At 39.5% G+C, this 25,621-nt stretch overlaps 1 protein-coding gene across 3 annotated transcripts in view; it reads right to left on the minus strand.

The window, feature by feature from the left end:
• Positions 1-25,621, minus strand: part of sbf2 (SET binding factor 2) — a 521,046-nt gene that overhangs the window by 209,888 nt on the left and 285,537 nt on the right. For all 3 annotated transcript variants that reach the window (XM_073049581.1, XM_073049580.1, XM_073049579.1), the window contains 3 exons: positions 20,910-21,008; positions 10,976-11,180; positions 8,712-8,821 (listed from right to left, as the gene is read on the minus strand). In XM_073049581.1, the coding sequence (XP_072905682.1) occupies positions 8,712-8,821; positions 10,976-11,180; positions 20,910-21,008 (414 nt within the window). The remainder of the gene's footprint in view (positions 1-8,711; positions 8,822-10,975; positions 11,181-20,909; positions 21,009-25,621) is intronic.

Consider the following 25,621-nt stretch of genomic DNA (forward strand, 5'->3'; position numbering starts at 1 on the left):
CTCCATGAAACTTCACCTGGGGTTTTCTTCTACTCTGAAGGATGTTGTTGTCAAGGACAGACTGCAACAAAGATTTTCTAGACTGATTCATGGAACACCATTTATGAGTTATGAGAGATTATGTCATTAGGCCTGAATTCACTGTAATGCAGAACAAAAAAAGGGGTATCTCATAGAAAACTATAAAAGTCGAACAGGACTAGATCGACTAGATACATAAAAGGACTCGCTGGAGAGTTCAGAATCACGACTCAAACCCTCAGAAAATGGGGTAATCCGTTAAAACCAAGATCAGAAGTTTCTTCACACAAAGGTCCATGGTTACATTGAATTGTGGAGCAGGTCCAAAGGGCCAAATGATTTTCCAATTCTCCTCTTTTTATTGCTTTTATGAGCAGTTTTTTCGTATTTGGTTACGGTTAATGCAAACAAGCAGTTGTAACAAGCAGTTAATAGCAGAGGTATCAATCTATGTGGTAAAATATGGACAGCAATTGGATAATTGTTAACAATGTCAAGCAATGACCATCTCATTCTCTGTTATATTCAATATCATAATTTTGCTCCCCAAACTATTATTTTGAGCTCACCAATGGCCCAGATACCCACCAGGAACACACAGGTCAACTCATTCTGCATCAAGTGGCCCACATGCAAATTCCTTACAACCTCTCTCTCCCCATCCATCCCCATAAAAAAGCATTCCAAGTAAATGCAAAACAAAGTAGGAGGCATGACTCAATATCATTTTTCCATGCAAAAGCAATTCCAATGCAATAAAATTCAGAATAACATAACTCACAATCTATCCACTTCCATGAAAATTCAAACCATTCATCATTAAGAGCCCATGGTATTACAGGAAAGATACCAGCATGGACAGAAAATTAGTTGACTGGCAGAGATGAAGAGTGGATTTAAAATAAGCCTTTTCTGTTTGGCTGCCAGTGACTAGTGGTGTTCCACAGCGGTTACTGATGGGCCAGCTACTTTTCCCATAATCTGTCAATGATCTGGATGCGGGAATTGTTGGCTTTGTGGCCGAGATTGCGCCTGACACAAATTTAAGTGGAGGAGCACATAGTGCTGAGGAAGCAGGGAGTTGCAAAGGAACATGTACGGATTCACTGAATGGGCAAAGAAATGACGGAATACAATGTCGAGAAGTGTATGGTCATGCACTCAATAGAAGGAATAAAGGTGCAGATTATTTTCCAGATGGAGAGCAAATTCAGAAAGGTGTGAAGGGGCTTGGAAATCTTCCTACAGGATTCTCCAAACTTTATAGTCTTAAGGTTAATTTGCAGATAGCAATGAAGGCAAATGAAATGTTAGCATTCATTTCAAGAGGACTAGAGTATAAAAACAAGGATGAAACACTAATGCTTTATAATGCATTGGTCAAATATTTTGCAGAGCCCTGTATGTAAGAAAGAAGGTGCTGGCAATGGAGAGGATCCGGGGAGGCTTATGAGAATGATCCCTGGAATGAAAGAGTTAATGAAGGGCTCTAAACCTGTACTCACTTGAGTTTAGAAGAATGAGGAGGGATCTCATTGAAACTTACTGAATAGTGAATCCTGATACTGAATATCCCCATAAAGTCCAGCTATAGCTAAAAATTTTCCGTCTTCTCAGTTATTCTTCCCACCTCTTACAAGTCACTCTGTGACTTCAAACATGTTTGAATCTGGAGTTACTTAGTTCAGAGTTCAAAGTCCAAAGTAAATTTATTATAAAAGTACATATATGTCACCATGCACAACCCTGAGATTCATTTTCTTGTGGGCATACTCAGTAAATCTATAGAATAATAACCATAATAGAATCAATGAAAGACCTCACCAACTCGAGCATTCAACCAGTCTGCAAAAGTCAACAAACGGCAAATATAAAAAGTAATAATAATAAGAAGAAGAAGTAACAAATATAGAGAACATGACACGAAGAGTCCGTGAAAGTGAGTCCATTGGTTGTGGGGTCATTTCCATGATGGGGTAAGCGAAGCTGAGTGAATTTATCCCCTTTGGTTCAAGAGTCTGATGGTTGAGGGGTAGTAACTGTTCCTGAACCTGATGGTGTGATGCCTGAGGCTCTTGTACCTACTTCCTGATGACAGCACTAAAGAGAGCATGTGGGGAGGGAGGGGGGTTCCTGATGATGGATGCTGCTTTCATGCAACAGCATTTCACCATCTCAATCATGGGGAGGGCTTTACCTGTGATCAAATGGGCTGTATTCACTACTTTTTGAAGGATTTTCCATTCAAGGCTGTGATACAGCCAGTCAAAATACTCTCCGCAGAGTTTGTCAACGTTTCTGGTGTCATGCCCAACCTCTGCAAACTCCTAAGGAAGCAGAGGCACTGCCGTGCTTGATTCTTAATTGCACATGGTGCTGGACCCAGGACAGATCCTTGGAAATGATAATGCTGAGGAGTTTAAATTTACTGACCTCTCCATCTCTAATTCCCTGATGAGGACCGGCTCATGGACCACTTGATTCTTAACACAATAAAACGAGCTAACACAATAATTCTGATGGCTAATCTGTTTGGATTTACTATGTTTAGACTTTAAGGAGATGCCTTTTGGTTGCTTACATCAATTTAAATTGGTGTTTAAATTTCTGAGGAAAATTCAGTTCATTTCAACTACAGAAAAGCAGTATAATTTAAAAGGTGAGTCAGGCTGCAAAGTCTGATTATCATGAGTTATCTTACTTGGCTACATTTAACCAAGCACATCTTTTCCCCTGGAAGTTAGTAAGATTTTGCAAATGCTGTGAAGGCTGGAGGTGTGTGTGGAATGTGTTACAGCAGGATATAGACAGGATGCAGAACTGGACGAAGAAGTGGCAGATGGATTTTAATCTGGAAAAATCTGAAGTGATACACTTTTGAACATGAAGGTCGAGTACAAAGTTAATGGTATGATCTTTAGCAGTGTGAAGGATTCATAGATCCCTCAAAGATGATAGGCTGATTAAGAAGGTGTATAGTTGCATTAGTTGGGGAGTTCAAGAGGCACAAAGTAATTTTTCAGCTCTATAAAGCTCTGTTTAGACTACAGTACAAGGAAGAGATGCTGTTTAAACTAGAAAATGTGTCTGAAAAGGAAAGGTTGAACAAGCTAGGGATTTTTCCTTTGGAGTGATGGAGAATGAAAGATGATGTAACAGAATGGTATAAAATTTATGAGAGACATTACTCAGGGCAACAATGGAACATCACAGTTTAGGGGATTTGCCAGAGGAAGGGTTTTTTTTTGAAAACAGAAAAAAGATAAGGAAAGTGGTATAAGTTGAAACAATAAGAATATTTAAAATACCATTAGACAGGTACATGATGCAAGGAAAATGGAGCTTTGTGGGTTTTGTTGGACAGAAAGGTTAGATAGATTGTGGCATGGGTTTATGAAGGTAGGCACCACATCATGGACTGAAAGGCTAGTACTGTGCTACACTATTTTATGTTCCATGTTCCAAGCTGCTGAACCATTTGCACATAAAGATGTCCACCTTCTCTGACAACAACTTTATCTGCTACCACCTTCACCTACAAGTGACACAAAATAACATTTTGACAATGATACGCATAGCTGATTGTAGCTAATTGCCTCCCTATCGCCGACCATTACTGCCCACCTTCTATTCAGGACAACCATAAGTGGTAATCAAACTGTTTAGTCCCACAGAACTGGTTGCAATTGAGTCCAGCAAAGCTTAATTTGGTGTGGAAGAGTATAAGAAATAGTTCCAGGGATATGTCGTATGACCACCCAATAAGTTTGTGATCTGATCTAATTTTGGCCTCAGTTTCAATTTCCTGGTTGTTCATTCATTTCCCTTCTAGATCACAAATATGGTTACAGTACCAGATATTAGTTGCTTTCACATTATCAGATTCTCAATATTTAACCATTCCTATAGTAAATAAAAGGTATCACTTCAAAAAAATTTGGAAAGGAAAAGTAAAGCAAAATATCATTTAAAAATTGCTTAGAATGTAATTAGATTTCCAAAAAAATTAAACTCCATATCTACCAATGTAAATTTTCAGTGTCAGAAGGACTGTTGGTAACAATTAAAACATATACAGCTGTCAAAATTTCAATTAAACTGAAATGGACAACCACAAGATTTTCCTGATATATTAAGTTGGCACTTAATGAGCATGTCATCATGGCTTGGCTTCACGAATGAAGATTTGGGAAGGGGGCTGCCCACATCTGCTGCAGGCTCGCTGGTGGCTGACGAGGCCAATACGGGACAGGCAATGGCTGCAAGGGAGGTCGTAGACATGAGCGTGTCCTTCGACCTGCATAATGGATTTTTTAGGTGGAGTGCAGTGTGCTCAGTACTGCCCCCACCCTTTACACCCAGGGTTCATCTGCCATAGCCTAGCAAGCTGGGACGGTGACAGCAAGGTCCTCGGGTTGTAGGAGTTACGTCGGAGTATTCTTCTCCTAGGTGGATGGCCTGACAAGGCTGACGAGCCCCACCTGCCTGGGTTTGGAGTCAGAGTTGTTCTTCTCTTAGGTTGGCTGCCAACCAAGGCTAACAAGCCCAGCCTACCCATAGTTATACCGCCGGACACTCAGTCGCACCATGACATAGCAAGCTCGGTGGAAATGGGGGGCACCGACGAGAAGGTGTTGCTACGGACTCAGTAGTGTAGGAGAGGCCATTTGCAGTGGCCTCCTGCCTAGCAAGCCAGACAGTGACCACGCGGCGATCACTACACCGGGAAAGGAGAAGCGATGTATTGCGCGTGCACTTTCCCTGGGTGAGCGGGACGTCAGGCCCAGACTTCATGGGCATGTATTTCACACACGTCTGCCATTTCAGCTTTCAGTTTTTCAGCAAAGTAAGGAATACAATGAACTTTCAGATTTCATTATTTAACTGTGTTAGGCTGTTAGAGCCAACAAGCCCTGAAACAGGACCTTTCACCCAAGTGGTCCACGCTTCCTTCTAAGCTTGACTCATCTGCCCCTGTTCGGCTCATATCTCTGTAAACCTTTCCTATTCATGTACCTAATCTAGTGCCTCGTATTCTAATTGCTCCTTAAAATTGTTGAATTTTAATTCCTAACAAAAAATCCAGATCTGTGTTATCTCTTTGAAATTCTAAGATGAGAACTATGATTTGGAAATATCTTTAGAAACTTCATTAAATTTCTCAAGCAGCTAGCCAGTACAGAACCTAAACAAAAATACTGCAACAATACACATAGTTAAAAAGGAGCACAGTTTCTGTCAGTGTTGGTTTGCAAATATTTATATACATCGATAGAATTGATAAAGTCAAAACTGACTTAAATCTTAGAAAAGATAATTTTATTTCTGGAATAAAAGCTTGAATTCCTTCATTATCTGCTTAAATAGATTTTTAAAAAATGTGCTTCACAGCACCTAAAAATTATGTTAATGGACCACACTAGAGTTACTAAACTTGAGATGATTATGATAGATACAAGACTTTGCCACAAAGCAAAATCCTTATTGTTACTTAAAGTCTGAATCACAGAACATTACTGATAGAATTCCACAGTGAAATGTTCAAAGCCGATCATCTTTAGCTGCTTCAACAGTGACCTTCCTTTCACTACAAAGGCAGAAGTGAGGATGTTTATAAACAATTGTGCAAGATTCTATTCATAACTCCTCAGTAAATGAAGCTGTCAATGCATGTAAGCAGCAAGGCACAAGCATGGGTTAAAAAAAATTGCAAAAAGGTCCCAGCTGATGATCACCTCCAAGGTAACAGAGCCTAACAATATACCTTTGCCATTCAATATCATTATCATCAGCAAGTCCCCCATCATTAACATACTGGTGATGATCACTGAACAAAATTGATCTGGACCAGGCATGTAAAGAATAGATATTGAATATTCTGCAGTGTGACTTATTTTTTGACATCCCAAAGTTTTCTATAATCTACAAAGCACAAGAGGGCAGTGAAATACTCCCCAATGACTTGCACAAGAGCAGCTCCAGTAACACACAAACTCCACAGAAACGTCTCCTACTTCAGCAATCTCTAAAACACCAAAGCAATAGTTGCACTGTGCATATTTGACAAAATGCACTGCCATTATTCACCTATATTTCTGTAACAGCGCATCACTTTTAAAATCCACAACTTTCATCACCAATAAGAGCAAAGGGAATGAGAAATCCACCATCTGCATTTTCCTTTCCAAGTTGCAAAACCATCTGACTTGAAAATATATGAATGCTCTTTCACTGTCAGTGGAATTAAATCCCAAAAGACCAACAATGCTAAATCTACTCAATATCAAGATGGATTCAGTCTCCAGAAGGACTGAGGTGGTTCAAGAACGTGGCTCATTATCCACTCCTTCAAATAGCAATTACGGATTGGCAATAAATAGTGACCATGCCCCACAATGTCCAGGTTAAGAAAAATTTTTTAAAAACTCAATCTGTCACATCTAATATACTGTACACCTTAAGGCATTTTACATAATAACTACACTGTATATATTAATAAATGCAGAATATAACCAGCAGAGCCAAGTTGATATACATGTGAACACCAGTGCATATCAGACTCTCAAAGAGACAAAGTAATGAAAGACAGTAGCATCAGGGTCCAGAAGGCATGACCCCTATAATGGAGTACATGTCTGTTTTTCATCCTTAGCTTTTCCCTTGCTTCCTGGCAGGTCAAAAGAAATCCATACTAAGTCAACAACATCCACCCACTGACTCTTCCAACACATAAATGCCCAGTGCAAGACTGAATGTGGAATACATACTGTAATAATGAAAGTTTATTTCATTGCATTTGTATCTGCAATTTATTTATTGGCATTTAATCTTGTGTATGGAGTTTGCTAATATTCTAAGAATATTATTTAGAATCTATTTTAAGTTCAATTAATATACAGCGGATCCAGTTCACTGGACACATCAGGACCAGTATATTTTGGCCCAATTACGGTGCAGTCCCAATTAAATGAAGTTTCCTGGAAATACTTCAAAAGGAATATAAAAAATGCAAACTACCATTTAACTGAGTAACAAATTATATATTTAAATAAAAAACAGAACAAATTAGAATACCATCAATACCTCTACAGTACAATAAAACTGTGCATCAGCTCCTAATAGTTATCAATGGAGGAATTCATCCAATGTACTCAGCTGTGTTCTTTTGATTGACTGTAAATGAACAAAATCAGCAGACACCTAGTGTAGATAATGGACTAGCTTCAGACAATCCTTCTAAAAATTGCATCCTTAACTCCTCATTTTCATTCAAGATGATTATCGATACCTTCAAATTCTTCATAATTCCTAACTTGCTGAAGGAGTGAAATCCTTTCACTTTCTCTCCCAGCCATTTAACGCATCTACACGCCTGAATATTTGAAACTGCAGTGAGCAAAACAGTTCTGAATTGTCTTACAGCTTATTTCTCAGCAACTCTCAGTGACAAAAAACACAAACACACGCAACTGACGCTATTTAAAAACTGTTCCCTCTAAACAAGGTGTAGTACCAAATAGCAGCACAAATGCCCATGAATGACACTAATTAGATACCATTCGGCAACAGTATCATGCCCCAATTTAGCAGGATCTGGTAAGCGGGTTATGCACTCAGGTGCACTGGCTTATACACCACCAACCAGAGGTGTTACTGTCTTTTGTAAATGTACTTTCAATGATCACAAGTCCCTGCTGGCCACTGAGAACCTGCAGTGCTGCAGGACTACCCCATCAGTGGGTTGCTCGTTGGCGGAGGAGCTTGGCTTGGTGCAAATTGTGTTACTGCCTGCATCAGAGAGGCATTGGAGCACGAAGGCAGTGTGCAGTCTGACTGCAGGTGATTTTCTTAAGTCACTCTTCTTGTGACTAAGACCTTTTGGACATTGTTGGTATAGAATGCTGCGAGTCCAATTCACTGGTTTATTTGGGTCGGTGAGGGAGCTGAATGCCTTTGGTCGTGGTAAGGACTGGGCCTCAGGCTGTGGTGTCACCTATTTGCAGCCGTGCAGAAGAATGGATTTGGAGTCAGCACACTCCACCAGAATGCCAGAGGCAGTGTGTCGCAGAGTCGGTGTTGCCCTCTAGTGTTTGCTTATGCAAGCTGTACTGTGTTCAACGGCAGACTGCTGTAACATTCATGGATTCAGGGTCTTGCACTATATTTTGTTTGGTGTGACTATTTTTCATTGATATCCTATATATGCCACGTGTGCCTTGTGCTGCATATGACTGTTGATATTGGTAGCAGAACAAGGCAGAATCACAAGAGACTATCACCTTTCTCATGATTCTGTCTTCTTCTACCATAGTGCTTTCCCCTTACATTCCTTCTTCACCTTTCCTGCCTATCCCCTCCCCCACCCCTTGATCTTTCGTCTGATCGGTTTTTCACCTGGCACCTTCCACCCTCCCCCGACCTTCTTTATAGGCCCTGCCCCCTCCTTCTTAAGTCCTGACAAAGGGTCTCGACCCGAAACGTTGACTGCTCGTTTCCACAGATGCTGTCTGACCTGCTGAGTTCCTCCAGCTTGTTTGTATGTGTTGATTTGACCACAGCATCTGCAGTGTACTTTGTGTTTACTATCAAAAATGGCTGGTTAGCATGATAAAGTCTCAAAGTAAATCAATGAACACCATATGAATTATATTTTAAATAATACACATCAATTCCAGCAAGAACAAACTTACCTTTTCAGTCTCTAGTACTTTATTTTCAAAAATGTAAGAGATACAGTTTCGAACAACCTCCAGCCTGCGTGCACTGTTAAAAATCGATCCCATTCTATCCATTATTGAAACTGGAAATGTGAATAATAAAATGAAATTCAGCAGTTTACTTTAGAGAGCTAAGCCAAGACTTTTGTAATGGTGAAAAGTTATGCAAAAATACATTTTTAAACTGGCATGGAATCCAAAACTGAATCCCGAGTACAACACGAGAAGGTTTTCAGCAATCCCAAACACAAGAGTACCTGCAGATGATGATAATCTAGATCAACACACACAAAGTGGTAGTGGAACTCAGCAAGTTAAAAGGGTCTCAGCCCGAAATGTTGACTGGTTATTCATTTCCATTGATGCTACCTCATCTGCTGAGTTCTGCCAGCAGTTTGTGTGTGTTACCTTGGGCGATTCCTTCAAGAAATGTTTTCACAGGAGAAATGGTTTAGCTCAATGTAATCAAGAGTTTTTTAAATAAATGATAAGATTTGCTAGATACTTCATAAACTTGTATCAAACCATTTACATACAGAATAAAATGTATAGGCCCTGTTCGGTATGACTCAGACTCAAATAACCACGTTTTAATAATGTGTATGGTGCCCAGTACTCTCAGAGAATGAGTTAATTGCCTAATGTAAATAAAGGTGTAATATTCATGCCTTTATTTTAATTAGAAAAGGCTATTAAAAGCTATAGAATATATAGAATATTCTTCCATACTTTTCTATATCCACCTAGGCAAGAAGGTGTGGTTCTGTTGGTAAAAGATGGAATTGCATCTTTCGAAAGAGATGACAAAGGGTCAGAGAATGTTGAATCTTTGTGGGTGGAGTTAAGAAACTACAAAGGTAAAAAAAAAACATGAGAATCATATGTAGGCCTTCAAATAGAGCCAAGAAGTGATCCTTCGGGCCCTTTTTACACACCTGTCTTTGTAAATGTCCTGAATAGTGGGAAATTCACATCTACAGATGTGCTGGGCTGTCCGCACAACTCTCTGCCATTACAAAGGAAAAAGTGCTAGGCAAATTGAAAGGTCTTAAGGTGGATAAATCATCTGGACCAGATGGGCTACATCCCAGAGTCCTGATAGATGTTGTTGAAGAGATAACGGATGCATCGGTCATGATCTTTCAAGAATTACTTGATTCTGGCATGGTCCCGGGGGACTGGAAGATTCCAAATGTCACTCCACTCTTTTAAGAAGGGAAGGAAGCAAAAGAAAAGAAATTATAGGCCAGTTAGCCTAATCTCAGTGGTTGGGAAAGTGCTGGAATTAATTATTGAGGATGAGCTTGCGGGGTACTTGTAGACTAATGATAAAATAAGTCAAAGCAAGGTTTCTGCAAAGGGAAACCTTGCCTGACAAATCTGTTAGCGTTCTTTGAGGAAGTAACAAGCAGGTAGACGTCATTTAACAGATTTTCAGAAGGCATTTGATAAGGTACCACACATGAGACTGCTTAACAAGATAAAATCTTATGGTGTTACAGGAAAGATACCGGGTGGTTAGAGGACTGGCTGACAGGCAGGAGGCAGTGAGTGGGAATAAAGGGAGCCTTTTCTGGTTGGCTGTCAGTAACTAGTGGTGTTCCTCAAAGGTCAGTATTGGGACCATTGCTTTTTACATTGTTTGTCAATGATTTGGATAATGGAATTGATGGCTTTGTGACAAAGTTTGTGGATGATGCAAAGATAGATGGAGGGGTAAATAGTGTTGGGGCAGCAATGCGATTGCAGCAGGACTAAGACAGGCTGGAAGAATGGGCAAAAATGTGGCAGATGGAATATAGTCACGAACAAGAGAAAATCAGCAGATGCTGGTAATTCAAGCAACACACACAAAATGCTGCAGGAATTCAGCAGGCCAAGCAGCAGCTATGGAAAAAGAGCACAGTCATGCTTCGGGCCAAGACCCTTCAGCATGGTACATGAGAAGAACAAGATTAATGCTTGATGGTCAATACACAGTTGATAGACCAAAGGGCCTGTTTTGTGCAGCTAGACTCTATGTATCAACAGTGCATCCATTAAATTGTTTATAAGCACAAATGTCAAAAAAGTGGGGAAAACAAGATAAGGGTCAAATGATCACATCCTAAGGAATTCTTTCCTAGCTCAACAACATATGTCCATTGTACTCAAGCACACAATTATTTTTTTTAATCATAAATACATATGATACCTGAAGATCAAAGCTGTTCTTAAGGCAAAATATTGATACATACCAACTGCTGGGCCAGCAGGCACAATGCATTTTTTCTCAACCCGAACAGCAGGAGGTGAATTTAGGTGCTTAGCAAGGCCCTCTTGGAGAAGAGTCTCCACTTTGTCTTCGTTTATCTTGGGGAATGGAAGTACATGTACTCTCATATGTGAACCTTCAGTTGGTTTAGGGACTTTCTGAAACGCCATGTGTGGATTTGGATTTTCCTAAAATAAGATTTAAATGGAAACTTTGATAAGCAATTTTTAATATTAACTGCATTTCTAATTCATGAAGGAGAATATCACCATGAAGGAATGAATTAAGCAACATAACAAATATCCTTACAACTTATCACATTAATGTCCCAGATTTTCGCAGTATGTGTGGTTGGGAGACTGTAGGTCTGACACGGTGGTCAGCAGCACAGGGGCGCCGCAGGGAACCGTACTCTCTCCGGTCCTGTTCACCCTGTACACATCAGACTTCCAATATAACTCGGAGTCCTGCCATGTGCAGAAGTTCGCTGATGACACGGCCATAGTGGGGTGTGTCAGGAATGGACAGGAGGAGGAGTATAGGAAACTGATACAGGACTTTGTGATATGGTGCAACTCAAACTACCTGCGTCTCAATATCACCAAGACCAAGGAGATGGTGGTGGACTTTAGGAGATCTAGGCCTCATATGGAGCCAGTGATCATTAATGGAGAATGTGTGGAGCAGGTTAAGACCTACAAGTATCTGGGAGTACAGTTAGACGAGAAGCTAGACTGGACTGCCAACACAGATGCCTTGTGCAGGAAGGCACAGAGGCGACTGTACTTCCTAAGAAGGTTGGCGTCATTCAATGTCTGTAGTGAGATGCTGAAGATGTTCTATAGGTCAGTTGTGGAGAGCGCCCTCTTCTTTGTGGTGGCGTGTTGGGGAGGAAGCATTAAGAAGAGGGACGCCTCACGTCTTAATAAGCTGGTAAGGAAGGCGGGCTCTGTCGTGGGCAAAGTACTGGAAAGTTTAACATCGGTAGCTGAGCGAAGGGCGCTGAGTAGGCTACGGTCAATTATGGATAACTCTGAACATCCTCTACATAGCACCATCCAGAGACAGAGAAGCAGTTTCAGCGACAGGTTACTATCGATGCAATGCTCCTCAGACAGGATGAAGAGGTCAATACTCCCCAATGCCATTAGGCTTTACAATTCTACCGCCAGGACTTAAGAACTTTTTAAAAGCTATTATTAATGCTTTTTGAGATAGTGATTTAGATGCATATCATATTTTTTACTGAGTTAAGTATTGTATGTAATTAGTTTTGCTACAACAAGTGTATGGGACATTGGAAAAAAGTTGAATTTCCCCATGGGGATGAATAAAGTATCTATCTATCTATCTAATGCCTAGGTTGGGGGGAAAAAATGGGTTTTAGCATATCTTAATGTATGATGTACCATTTGGAAAAAGTCGAGGGAGAAATTAATAAAGGTAGAAGAGATTGAACAAGTGCACAAAACTACCTAAGATGAGTTCAGTCTAGGAAAACAAAACATACCATTCACTTAGTGACAATAATGACAAATTAGAATTATTTCTTATTATCTATAGAATTATCTTTCTGGAAAGATACAAGGAACAATGAAAGATGGATCTAGGTATCTGTATAAATTATTACCCCAAACTGCTGCATAGTTACTAACAGATTTCCTTATCTATAAAACAATGGCATCTTAAAATTTGTATTTATTTTGGGATAAGGAGCTGTGGGGTGGGAAAAGAGTGGGCAGGGTTGGGAATGAAAATGGTGGAATTTTCTTCTATGCCTGGACAAGGTGCACTGAAGGAACTTTAAACAATTTCCTGCTTTAGATTTTGTTTCTGTTTCTGCTTTGTGGAAGTCCCTGGTGGAAAGGCTCAGCAATCCAGATTTACTTTTCACCCACAGTGGAGAGAAAATGTGCTGATCTAAAAGATGAAGCACAGCAAGTTCTTCTGAATTAACAAATTCACATCCACTGTTGTTGGCCAAATCAAAGATGGTGATGAATCGGCATAAAGGAAGGAGATTGAAAATCTGGTCGAATAGTGTCGCTACAACAATCTTGCACTCAACATCAGTAAAACCAAAAAGCAGATTTATTGATTACATGAAGAAGGAACCAGAGGTCCATGAGTCAGTCCTCATTAGTGAATCTGAGGTGGACAGGATCTGTACTGGGACCACCATGCAAGTGTTGTAAAAATAAGGAATGGCAGCGTCTCTACTTAGAAACTTATGCAGATTCAGTATGCTATCTAAATCCTTGGCAAACTTCCATAGATGCTCAGAGGAGAATATCCTGACTGCCTCATGGCCTGGTATTAAAACACCAATGCCCAGGAATGGAAAAGCCCACAAAAAGTGGTGGAAACAGCCCAGTCTATCACAAGAAAAGCCCTGCCACCATGAAGCACAACCACCAGAGGTGGTGCCATAAGAAAGCAGCATCCATCATTCAGGACCGCCAACATATAGGCCATACTCTCTTCTCACTGCTGTCAGGGAGGAGGTATTGGAGCCTTGGGCCCCACACCAGCAGGTTCCAGAAGTTATTATCCTTCAAATATCAGGCTCCTGAACCAGTGTGGATAACTTCACTCAATAGTAACCTGATTTCACAAACTATGGTCTCACTTTCAAGGACTCTTTAACTCATGTTATTAGTATTTATTTATTTGTTGATTTTTCTTTCATTTTGTTGCATTTCCAAAGTTTGTCTTTTGCACACTGATTATTTGTTAGTCTTTGTGTGTAGTTTTTCATTGATTGCATTGTATTTCTTTGTTCTACTGTGAACACCTACAAGAAACTGAATCTCAAGGTAGTATATGCTGACATACATACTTAGATAATAAATTTACTTTGACCTTTGAACAATACATAATGGAACTTAGTTCAACCAATACATCCTCTGTTCTTTCTTCACCATGAGTAAATTGAGTTTTGTTCCTTTGTACAATTAAAACCCAAGATCTGGTAGTAGGAATCAACTGGGACACCAATGCTCATCACAATTTCACTGAACATATCAAGTCTTCTTCCCAAATCAGTTTCTTCTTAAACATTACAAACTTGTCAATTAACTTTTCACAAAATAATAATTGAAAAATAAATATTCTACCAAACAATAAATTATAGTATTTTAGTTATTTTTATTATTGTACTAAGTAAACATTTCTGGTAGGCTCAGGATTAATTGGCCATCCATAAATGAACTGATGCCCAACTATTCTGTTTCAGGAGGCAACCTCACAATTCTGCAGTCACAAAAGCCTGAGTAGCTTAGGGTTGCAAGTTTTAGTCCTTGAAGGGCATAGTGAAACAAACGTTTTTAAAGGAAATGTGCAATATTTAATTTTCTCCTCTTTATCCCATGACTTACTGTCCTCTCCTATTAAATTCCTCCTTTTTCAGCCCTTTGTATTTATCACCTCCCAGCTTCTCAAATCATTCTATTTCCAACACAACCCATTTCCCACCTTCTCACATCATTCCCGCTTCCACCCCAGCCTGTCTCCTACCATCCCTCTCTGTCCAAGATTCACCTATCACCTGCCAGCTTGTGATCTTCCCCCTTTTTTCATCCTTTGATTTGGCCTTCTGTCTTTTTCTTTCCAGTCCTGCGAAAGGTCGCAGCCCAAAACATTGAATGTGTTTCCCTCTATAGATGCTGCCTGATCTCCAATATTTTGAGTGTGTTGTTCCAGATTTCCAGCATTTGCATTCTTTCTTACGTCTTCAAGGTACATTTATTATCAAAGTGTGTACCCAATTTACAACCTTGAGATTCATTTCCTAATGAAACAAAGAAACACAAAAACAAACCGTGTGTGTGTGTGTGTAATACACATACACACAAACATAAGACTGTCCAATGTACAAATAATATCCAATGTACAGAGAATAAAAACCACATCAAGCCCATAAAAAATATAATAACCCAGAAAAAAGATTGTCAAACTGAATTGTCAAACAGAGAGTCCCATAACTCAGTGCAGAGTATAAATGAGGAGTTACAGTGGCTAACGGACTGGTGCAGAGCCAACAACCTGTCTCTGAACATGAACAAGACAAAAGAGATGGTTGTTGACTTCAGGAGGGCACGGAGCGACCACTCCCCGCTGAACATCGACGGCTCCTCGGTAGAGATCGTCAAGAGCACCAAATTGCTTGGTGTTCACCTGGCGGAGAATCTCACCTGGTCCCTCAACACCAGCTCCATAACAAAGAAAGCCCAGCAACGTCTCTACTTTCTGCGAAGGCTGAGGAAAGTCCATCTCCCACCCCCCATCCTCATCACATTCTACAGGGGTTGTATTGAGAGCATACTAGGCAGCTGCATCACTGCCTGGTTTGGAAATTGCACCATCTCGGATTGCAAAACCCTGCAGCAGATAGTGAGATCAGCTGGGAAGATCATCGGGGTCTCTCCTCCCGCCATCACGGACATTTACACTACACGCTGCATCCGTAAAGCAAACAGCATTATGAAGGACCCCATGCACCCCTCATACAATCCCTTCTCCTTCCTGCTGGCTGGGAAAGGGCTCTGAAGCATTCAGGCTCTCACGACCAGACTATGTAACAGTTTCTTCCCCAAAGCTATTAGACTCCTCAATACCCAGAGCCTGGACTGACACCTTGCCCTATTGTCCTGTTGATTACTTATTGTAATGCCTGCACTGTTTTGTGCACTTTATGCAGTCCCGAGTAGATCTGTAGTCTAGTGTAGTTGTTGTGTGTGTTTTTTCCCTCTGTATTTTTTTTTAATGTAGTTCAGTCTAATTTTTGTACTGTGTCATGTAACACCATGGTCCTGAAAAATGTTGTCTCATATTTACTATGTACTGTACCAGCAGTTATGGTCGAAATGACAATAAAAGTGACTTGACTTGACTTGAAATGTCTTAGAGCAGTGATCCAAACTGGCCCATACCCCCACTCAGGGCCCAACACCCTGACCTTTCCAATCTGGCCCGGCGCTTAACTCTCCATCCGAACAACAGGTTCTGCCACTTCGAGCAACGATTTGAACTAGCTTGTACCTCACCTCCCTGACACACTGACCTTTTCAATCTGCGTAAAATTATCAAGATCAAAACTACTTGAGGCCCATGGTCAAAGTCAACCATGGATGTTGTGTCCCAGCTGTCTACATGAAAAGCAAGCCAGTATGCAAAAAAGAGCAGTGGGATATGGAGAGCAAGCTGTTGCCTTTGTAGCAGGCTCCCCCTCTCCAAGCAGCTGACGAATCCAAAGAAACAGGTGAGACTGATACAACTTGGCACCAGCAGTGTCGGCAGAGCTGCCAGTCAGCGGTGAACTCAATGTAGGACTGCCTTAGGGACTCCAGCTCCAGATTTTACCTTGGGCTTTACTCCCAAAGCCTTCCCCACAAGTGGGTATAGCCGCAAGGTCATGGAGGTTTGAAATCAGTTTTCCTTCTCCTAGATGAGCTGCCAACCACAGCTGACCAGAGCTATTGGTATTAAGGTGTCAGGAGACCACCTTTGCCCCTTCTCCTGTCAATAGAAACTGTTCCACTGTAGCTAAGCCACATGTGAAGTCTAGGGACTGAACTTGATTTTCAGAAGCTATGAGATGGTCTCCATTGTAAGCATTTAATAGGCAGTGGGAGCTTATCCCCACTACCACCCCTTGGTATAACAACCTTAAGCAAAAAGATTACTAAGATTTCTAATGGTAGCTTATTAAATCAGCTGAAACTCACACTGAAATTTGAATGTGTCTCTAGATTAATGGCTGAAGTCTCTGGCTACACATTAAAGTAGGTAATGTAAACAAAAAAGCAGAGCGATGCTACAGAAACAGAAACTTCAGGCAATTTCTTCCGCCCATTGAGGGAAATCAGCATTCAGATAAATATTCAAATTTTTATTAGGCAGGAGTGTTATGTTCTATTACAACAAATGAGGCAGAGTTACGATTGCACTCAACAGTGACTTTTTCAAGCTCATCCATGGAAACAGGTTAATTTCTACCTTTGCCTTGTCTCTGTCTCCCGTTCAAGGTGGAAGAGGTTCTGTCAAAGACCCTAACCAAGAGCAAAACTCAAACTTCAGTTCTTTGCAGCGATGTGATCTGCTCCCGCGGCTCATCAACCGGCCGGTTTTCAATATCTCAAGCCTAGTAGATGAGTGTGCTTTTGGGGTTCCAAGGTTTTGCGGCCCTGGAGACGAGCCAGTTCTATGCCAATGTCATCGACTGAAGCACTGTGGCAGGAAGCAGAATATCGGGAACAGCAAATCAGCTGTCAAAGGGGTCTGTACTTGGATCACACTCCCTTTATCTGTCTCACAGTGGTGGGGGAGAGCTTGTTGCTAATTTTTGAGTCAGGGAACTTGGAAAAAGTGACGCGACAGACTTTAACACCATAAATCAACAAGTTGTTTGCCTTTGATGGTCTCCCCTTTTGCTGAGAAAGGGTAACACAGGATCCCTCGCTCCTTAATAAAGGTATAAAGAGGTGAATGATTAGTTTTTGTTGTAGTGCAGATCGTGGTCTTTATTGGAGGCTTTGCTTTTGCTTGCTTAGTGGGTGGAGGGTGCCAATACAGACAGACAGACCTACTTTATTGATCCCGAGGGAAACTGGGTTTCGATACAGCCGCACCAACCAAGAATAGTGAAGAAATATAGCAATATAAAGCCATAAATAATTAAATAATAAGTTCATCATGCCAAGTGGAAATGTCCAGGACCAGCCTATTGGCACAGGGTGTCTGACACTCCGAGGGAGAAGTTGTAAAGTTTGATGGCCACAGGTAGGAATGACTTCTTATGACGCTCAGTGTTACATCTCGGTGAAATGAGTCTCTGGCTGAATGTACTCCTGTGCCTAACCAGTACCTTATGGAGTGGATGGGAGTCATTGTCCAAGATGGCATGCAACTTGGACAGCATCCTCTTCAAAAAATACGTCTTTTTTGCTGAAGGAAGTGGGAGGGGTTCATTGTTTTGCTGCTGCTTGTGTGTGGGAGAATGGGGGAGTAGAGGCACTTTGGGGTTCTAACATTTTTACTGTTACTATCCTTAAAGGGGTTCTTCTGTTTTCGTGAATGTCTGCAAAGAACACAAATTTCAGGTTGCATATGTATACACTCTCTGATATTAAATGGAACATTTGAACTATTCTTTCTTTCTTTTTAAATCTTTTTATTAATTTTAAGAAAAACATAAATGAAATATGAATACAAAGCATTTGAGAGTACATAATTAATAGTTTTAATAGACAATCAGATATATAATAATCAATATATAAGGCCTCCCAAACTCATAGTATTTATGTAAAAGAATCGAAAAAGAGAAAAAAAAACCCCAAAAAAAGAAAAAAAAAACTAACCAACATGGGCCATTGCATAATGTTAAATACATACAGTAGTGCCAATAACTCCGAACCTCCATCCAAATAATTAAGGATAATAACAGTAAGGTTTAGGATCAGACCATTTAACTCATATGAAAATGTTGAATAAATGGTCTCCAAGTTTCTTCAAATTTAACTGAAGAATCAAAAACCACGCTTCTAATTTTTTCTAAACTCAAACAAGAGATAGTTTGAGAAAACCACTGAAATACAGTTGGAGGGTTAATTTCTTTCCAATTCAGTAAAATAGATCTTCTAGCCATTAATGTAACAAATGCAATCATTCGTTGAGATGAAGCGGATAGACAATTATTATCTATCATTGGTAAACCGAAAATTGCAGTAAAAGGATGCGGTTGGAAATTGATATTTAAAACTCTTGAAATAATATTAAAAATATCTTTCCAATAATTTTGTAAACAAGGACAAGACCAGAACATATGAGTCAATGAAGCAACATCAGAATGACATCTGTCACAGGTTGAATTTACATGAGAATAAAATCGAGCAAGTTTATCTTTAGACATGTGAGCTCTATGTACAACCTTAAATTGTATTAGGGCATGTTTAGCACAAATAGAGGACGAATTTACCAATGATAAAAATTTTTCCCATTGCTCTGTAGATATAGGACAATGCAATTCTTCTTGCCATTCCTTCTTAATTTTTTCTGATACATCTGGCTGTACACACATAATCATATTATAAATGATAGCTACTAAACCCTTTTGACAAGGATTGAGGGCTAAAATTCTTTCTGTAATGTCCAATGGACATTCTTTCGAAAAAGACTTTAATTCATTATACAAGAAATTTCTGACTTGCAAATATCTAAAAAAATGGGTTTTAGGTAAATTATATTTATTAGATAGCTGTTCAAAGGACATAATGTTATCATCCAAAAACAGATCACGAAAACATGTTATACCTTTTGTTTTCCATAAAAGAAAAGCTTGATCTACAGATGAAGGCCGAAAGAAATAGTTAGATATTATAGGACAACATTTGAACTATTGAACAACTGAGTTCTACAGATATGAGAAAAACACATGTCACCAAGTCAGGTTTCCACAAGCTCTTAAAAAAAAGATGGTGTTGGTGGCCAGAATTATTGGCAGCCAAATCTGTATCATAGATGGATTCTGGAAATAAATACACCCTTTAAAAAGTTCATGGCTAACACGAGGGCACAGTTTTAAGGTGCTTGAAAGTAGGTACAGAGGAGATGTCAGGGGTAAGTTTTTTTATGCAGAGTGGTGAGTGCATGGAATAGGCTGCTGGCGATGGTGGTGGAGGCAGATACAATAGGGTTTTTTAAGAGACTCCAGGATAGGTAGATGGAGTTTAGAAGAATTGAGAGCTATGGGTAACCCTAGGTAACTTCTAAAGTACAAACATGTTCGGCACAGCATTGTGGGCCAAAGGGCCTGTATTGTGCTGTAGGTTTTTCTATATTTCTAAGTACATCTGATATTTACAACAATCATCCAGAAAGAAAAACTCTTACAAAAAGTAAAATTGGATTACATTTTTACATTAAACTTTACTTGTGAAGCAATTTGTGTAACATGCTCTTAAAAACCAACTAATAAAAAATAGAGAGAAGTGACATTTTTGATATCGGTGCTTAAGTCTGTTGCAGTTGTTTTATACATCAGGTTTTCCATAATCAGATTTTTTTGTTACCTGTTTTTAAATTATTCACTTCAATATCTGTTTAATAATTTAAACTGAGAAATAAGAACCAATATCCTTTTGATAAGCTATATTAAAGAATTTAGGAATGGTCTTAAGAATGAATCCCTTTCAGCTATTACAAATTACAGGATCAGCATCAGCACAAGAACTGTAGTGGCACACTGCTATCTTTATATTGTGTCCTTTTTCTGAAGGCTTGTTTGTGTTTATGCTTTATTTTAAAATCATGTATCATTCTTCACAGTAGGAAATGCTTAGTCTACACCTTTCAAGACCCAGGTACAACAACTGTAGAAACATACTTTGAAATATCGCCTCTTTTAGACTCATTTAAAGGTCGAAGCTCATAGTCACTGCGCATCACACCAAATAATAGTAACAGAGTACTGGAAGATATTTTATAGCAAGACTCCATTAAAATCTTTTACAAATCAATGTTAGAACTGAATGGCTAATGTCATTTCTGAAAAAAATCTATATTGAAGAACAAATATTACAGCTGTGTGCTCTCAATTCTAACTCTGTATAGTGAAATTAAGAGGCTGATCCATTTCCTTTTTCATTAATAAACATCCAATTAGCTTAAGCTCTCAGTTGTGATAAAATGAAGCATGCGATATTTTAAGATTCAGTACTGTGCTCATTGTATACTTTTTCATAATTTCTACTGTATTTATTTTCCTCATGAATGTCTGCAAGAAAATTAATCTTAAGTTAGGTGTATATAGTAACATACTTGCACATACTTTCGATAAAAATTTTAGTTATATACTTACATACTTCTATATTAGTTACAAAATTATATTACTTTAAAATTAATAGTTCATAAACACTTACATTCTTGTATAGCTGTTCTGCAAGTTCTCGTATGTGCTTCAACATTTTTGGTGGAATCCCCTCCTCACTTTTGATTCTTTCCACATCAAAGGCAACCAACTACAAAAAGGAAAGTTAACACTGAAAAAAACAACTCTGCAAAGAATTACATACTTTAGAGCTTGCGATTTCCAATAAACTTCATATACTCCAAATAGGCTTTCAATAAGACCGTAAGGCGTAGAAGAATTAGACCATTTTGCCCATCGAGTCTGCTCTGCCATTGGATCATAGCTGATCCATTTCCCTTTCAATCATATTCCTCTGCCTTTTCTCTGCAACCTTTCATAATTTGACAACGAGAATCTATCAACCTTAAATGCACCCTATGACCTGGCCTTCAAAGCCACCTATGGCAATGAAGTTCACATATTCACCACCCTGTCTAAAGAAATTCCTCATCTCTGTTTTATATGGACATCCCTCTATTCTTAGGATGTGTCCACTGCTCCTAGACTGCCCCGCTGTAGGAAACATCCTCTCCACATCCACTCAATATTAAAAACATTCAATGAGATCCCTCCCTCATTCTTCTAAATTCCAGACAGTACAGGTCCAGACCCATCAAACACTCCTCATATGATAAGACTTTCATTCCCGGAATCATTTTCATGAACCTCCTTTGAACCCTCTCCAATGTCAGCACAACCATCCTTAGATAAAGGGCCCAAAACTGCTCTCAATACTCCAAGTACAGTATGACTAGTGCCTTTTAAAGCCTCAGCATTACATCCGTTTTTATATTCTTGTCTTCTCGAAATGAATGCTAACATTGCATTTGCCTTCCTCACCATCATCTCAACCTGCAAATTAACCTTTAGAGAGTTCTGCACGATAACTCCCATGTCCCTTTGCATCTTGGATTTTTGAATTTTCACCCTATTTAGAAAATAGTCTGTTTTCATTCCTCCTCCCAAAGTGCATGACCACACACTTCCTAACACAGTATTCTATCTGCCACTCATGCCTAATCTCCCAATCTGTCTAACACTTTCTGCTTCCTCAATATTACCTGCCACTCCAGCTTTGGATTATCCACAAAATTAGCCAAAATGCCTTCAATTCCAAGATCCAAATCATTGATACATAATGTAAGAAGAAATGGTTTCAACGCCGACCTCTGTGCAATACCACTAGTTACCACAGTCAATCAAAAAAGGCTCTCTTTATTTCTTACTCTTTGCTTCCTGTCAATCAGCCAATACCCTATTCAAGCCGGCAGCTTTCCTGTAATACCATGGGCTCTTATCTTGTAAAGCAGCCTGAGGTGCAGAACCTTGTCAAAGGCTTCTGAAAGTCCAAGTACACAACATCCACTAATTCTCCTTTGTCTATCCTATTTGTTATTTCCACAAAAGAATTCCAACAGATTTGTCAGGTAAGATTTTCGCTTAAGAAAAAACCATGCTGACTTTTGCCTATTTTTTCATGTGACTCCATGTACCTCGAGACTCATCCATAATAATCTACTCCAATATCTTCCTGTCATTGACGTCAGGCTAACTGACCTATAATTTTCTTTCTTCTGCCTCCCTCCCTTTTTAGAAACATAGAAAGTAGGTGCAGGAGTAGGCCATTCGGCCCTTCGAGCCTGCACCGCCATTCAGTATGATCATGGCTGATCATCCAACTCAGAACCCTGTACCTGCTTTCTCTCCATACCCCCTGATCCCTTTAGCCACAAGGGCCATATCTAACTTCCTCTTAAATATAGCCAATGAACTGGCCTCAACTGTCTCCTGTGGCAAAGAATTCCACAGATTCACCACTCTCTGTGTGAAGAAGTTTTTCCTCATCTCAGTCCTAAAAGGCTTCCCCTTTATCCTTAAACTGTGACCCCTCGTTCTGGACTTCCCCAACATCGGAAACAATCTTCCTGCATCTAGCCTGTCCAATCCCTTTAGAATTTTATACGTTTCAATAAGATCCACCCTCAGTCTTCTAAATTCCAGTGAGTATAAGCCTAGTCGATCCAGTCTTTCTTCATATGAAAGTCCTGCCATCCCAGGAATCAATCTGGTGAACCTTCTCTGTACTCCCTCTATGGCAAGAATGTCTTTCCTCAGATTAGGGGACCAAAACTGCACACAATATTCTAGGTGCGGTCTCACCAAGGCCTTGTACAACTGCAGTAGAACCTCCCTGCTCCTGTACTCAAATCCTTTTACTAGGAATGCCAACATACCAGTTGCCTTTTTCACCGCCTGCTGTACCTGCATGCCCACCTTCAATGACTGGTGTACAATAGCTGCATCTCCCCTTTTCCTAATCGGCCACCGTTCAGATAATAAAGAGTGGAAGACATTTGCAACTTTCCAGTCCTCCAGACTAACTTTTAAAAAGATGTCCTCTAAATTGTAACTTTCTGACTAAAATCTGAACACTTCATACTTCATTCTAACTGCCATTCTCTGAGACTACCTTTAATTACATAATGTCTCCTTACTATCCTCACATTTCACAATACCTCTAAGTTTTTACCATCTGCAAATCTGGAAAGTGGAATTGTGCTGTTGTGACAGTATCTGAGATCCGGCTAAGAAAAAGCACAACAATAAGGTCTAAATATTCTTGAATACAAGATGTGGACAAATGGTCTTGAAAGATAATGAAGGATTAGGGTTGACAGTATGCAATGCTAGAGAATTATTTAACAGCAACAATTACCACTCTTGCCTTCTTCCCAAATCTATACTAAAGCAATAACATAAAAGATTCTTTGCATATTTATAGTATCTATTTTATGGTTTTATCTGTTATACAACATATCACAATTTGGAGAAACAACCTACATTCATATTACCAGACAGCTCAGTTAACTTGAGCATCTGAACATTTGTTCAAAACAGAACCATGTCTCACATGTGGTTTATTCTGCTGTCCTGTGAGGCCATCAAAATAGAAGGAACCCCTTTCAACCAACGGGTATCCTGTATTTAGTTCCAAATTGAATCAAGATATGTTCAGCCACAAATGATACTGGTAGTAAGAAAAATAATAGTACTTCAAATCAAGAAGCAAAGACAAACAGGAAATCAAAAACACAGTAAGTTGTAAGAAAGTCTTATTTGACCAGCATCACTCTAATTCTTTACAGGCGTACTTTACAAGGTAAGAGTCAATGCAATGTGGTTCAACATTTGAACAGCACAGCGAGTAAGGTGAAATATGTATAAAAAGTGGGAATTCAAGTCCTACAGTATCAGTTCTGGGATGTTCCTTATTCCTTTCCATGTCAAGCACTTGTCCAAATGTATTTTAAACCTTGTAATCGTATCTGTCTCCACTTCTTCTTCTGACAGTTTGTTCTGCATATTTCACCTTTTGCATGGAAAACTTACTTCTCAGATCGCCTTTAAATTTCTGCTCTCTCACGTTAACACTGTGGCAAGTAGTTCTTGACTCTCTTACTCTGGGAAAAAGATTCTGATTATCTCTCCAACTGATGCCTTCCAATTTTATAAACCTCTATTAGGACACTCATCAAACTTATGTATTCCAGTGAGAATAAAATCAGCAGATCCAATCTCTGCTTGTAACTCCATTCTATCCTTAAAATGCATATATTTAATTAGAATACTGAAAATAATTACACAGATTCATGGTATACTGGCCCTTGCATCAAGCGGAGTGAAGTACTATGAGGTATATGAGATCAGACAGCAATAGCAATAGTTGGGAAAGTGATACTTTTAAATATTGTGAGTGTCGGAAGAACATATTGGCCTTGGAGGGACAAAGCTAGGGGTATTTACCTGAAAACTAACTACCTGGGCTTTAAGGGACACTATGAGACTGCAAAAAAATTGAATGTATATTCATAGGAATTTGGAAACCTGGAAGTAACCTTATCAAAGCTTTGAAGTTCAGAGGGTGCAGAGAGCCCAACAACTCTGTGATAGCCTAGTGCAGGTTCTTCGGTGCTGAAAAAAACACCCCCACTAATTCCTGGGAACTTCTGGGATGATATTGAGGATCTCAAGGCCTTGTCTGAAGAGCACATAGAAATTCTGAAGTAGCAGAAGATGCTCTACAACTCACTAGATACTTAGCTGTCCATCCCAACAGGCACTTTCTACCACATCCACAGATAATTCTGCTCATCTTTCCTCATCATTTTATAAACTTCCATCAGGTCACCCTCAATCTTGTATGAACCAAGGGATGGAGATAAATTGTTTCTGCTGGGAAATTGGGAAACACTCTATACAGTGGCTGGCAGGAATTCAGAGAATCTGTGGTTAATATATTAGCTCAGCCGTTTCAAAACCCACAGAAGTGGAATTGTCATCCTCAATCTTGTGGCATTGCTTGTTAAGATGAAAATTGGCCATGGAGGGTACGCTGCATGGATCTACAAGAATGTAACATAGACCATTTTACTTTGGTCAGCCTGGATGAATTAAGCTGAAGGATCTACTTCCGTGCCATTTTACTCTAACACTCAAATCGATAAAACTATAACATTGCATGAGACAGAATTTCAAAGCCTGAGGGTAATCCAATGGAAATTCACAAGATTTTAAAGACAAGCGACAGAAAAATGGAGATGAGTTATTTCTGTTTACTGGATGGTCTATGACTGGATGTTAGTGACTAAAAATCATAGCACATTCTCTGGGAGTAAAATTTGGGTAACACTCTATACAGTGGTGGTAAGAATTTGCAAGACT

Source organism: Hemitrygon akajei, chromosome 6 (assembly GCF_048418815.1).
Source record: "Hemitrygon akajei chromosome 6, sHemAka1.3, whole genome shotgun sequence".
NCBI classification, from domain to species: Eukaryota; Metazoa; Chordata; class Chondrichthyes; order Myliobatiformes; family Dasyatidae; genus Hemitrygon; species Hemitrygon akajei.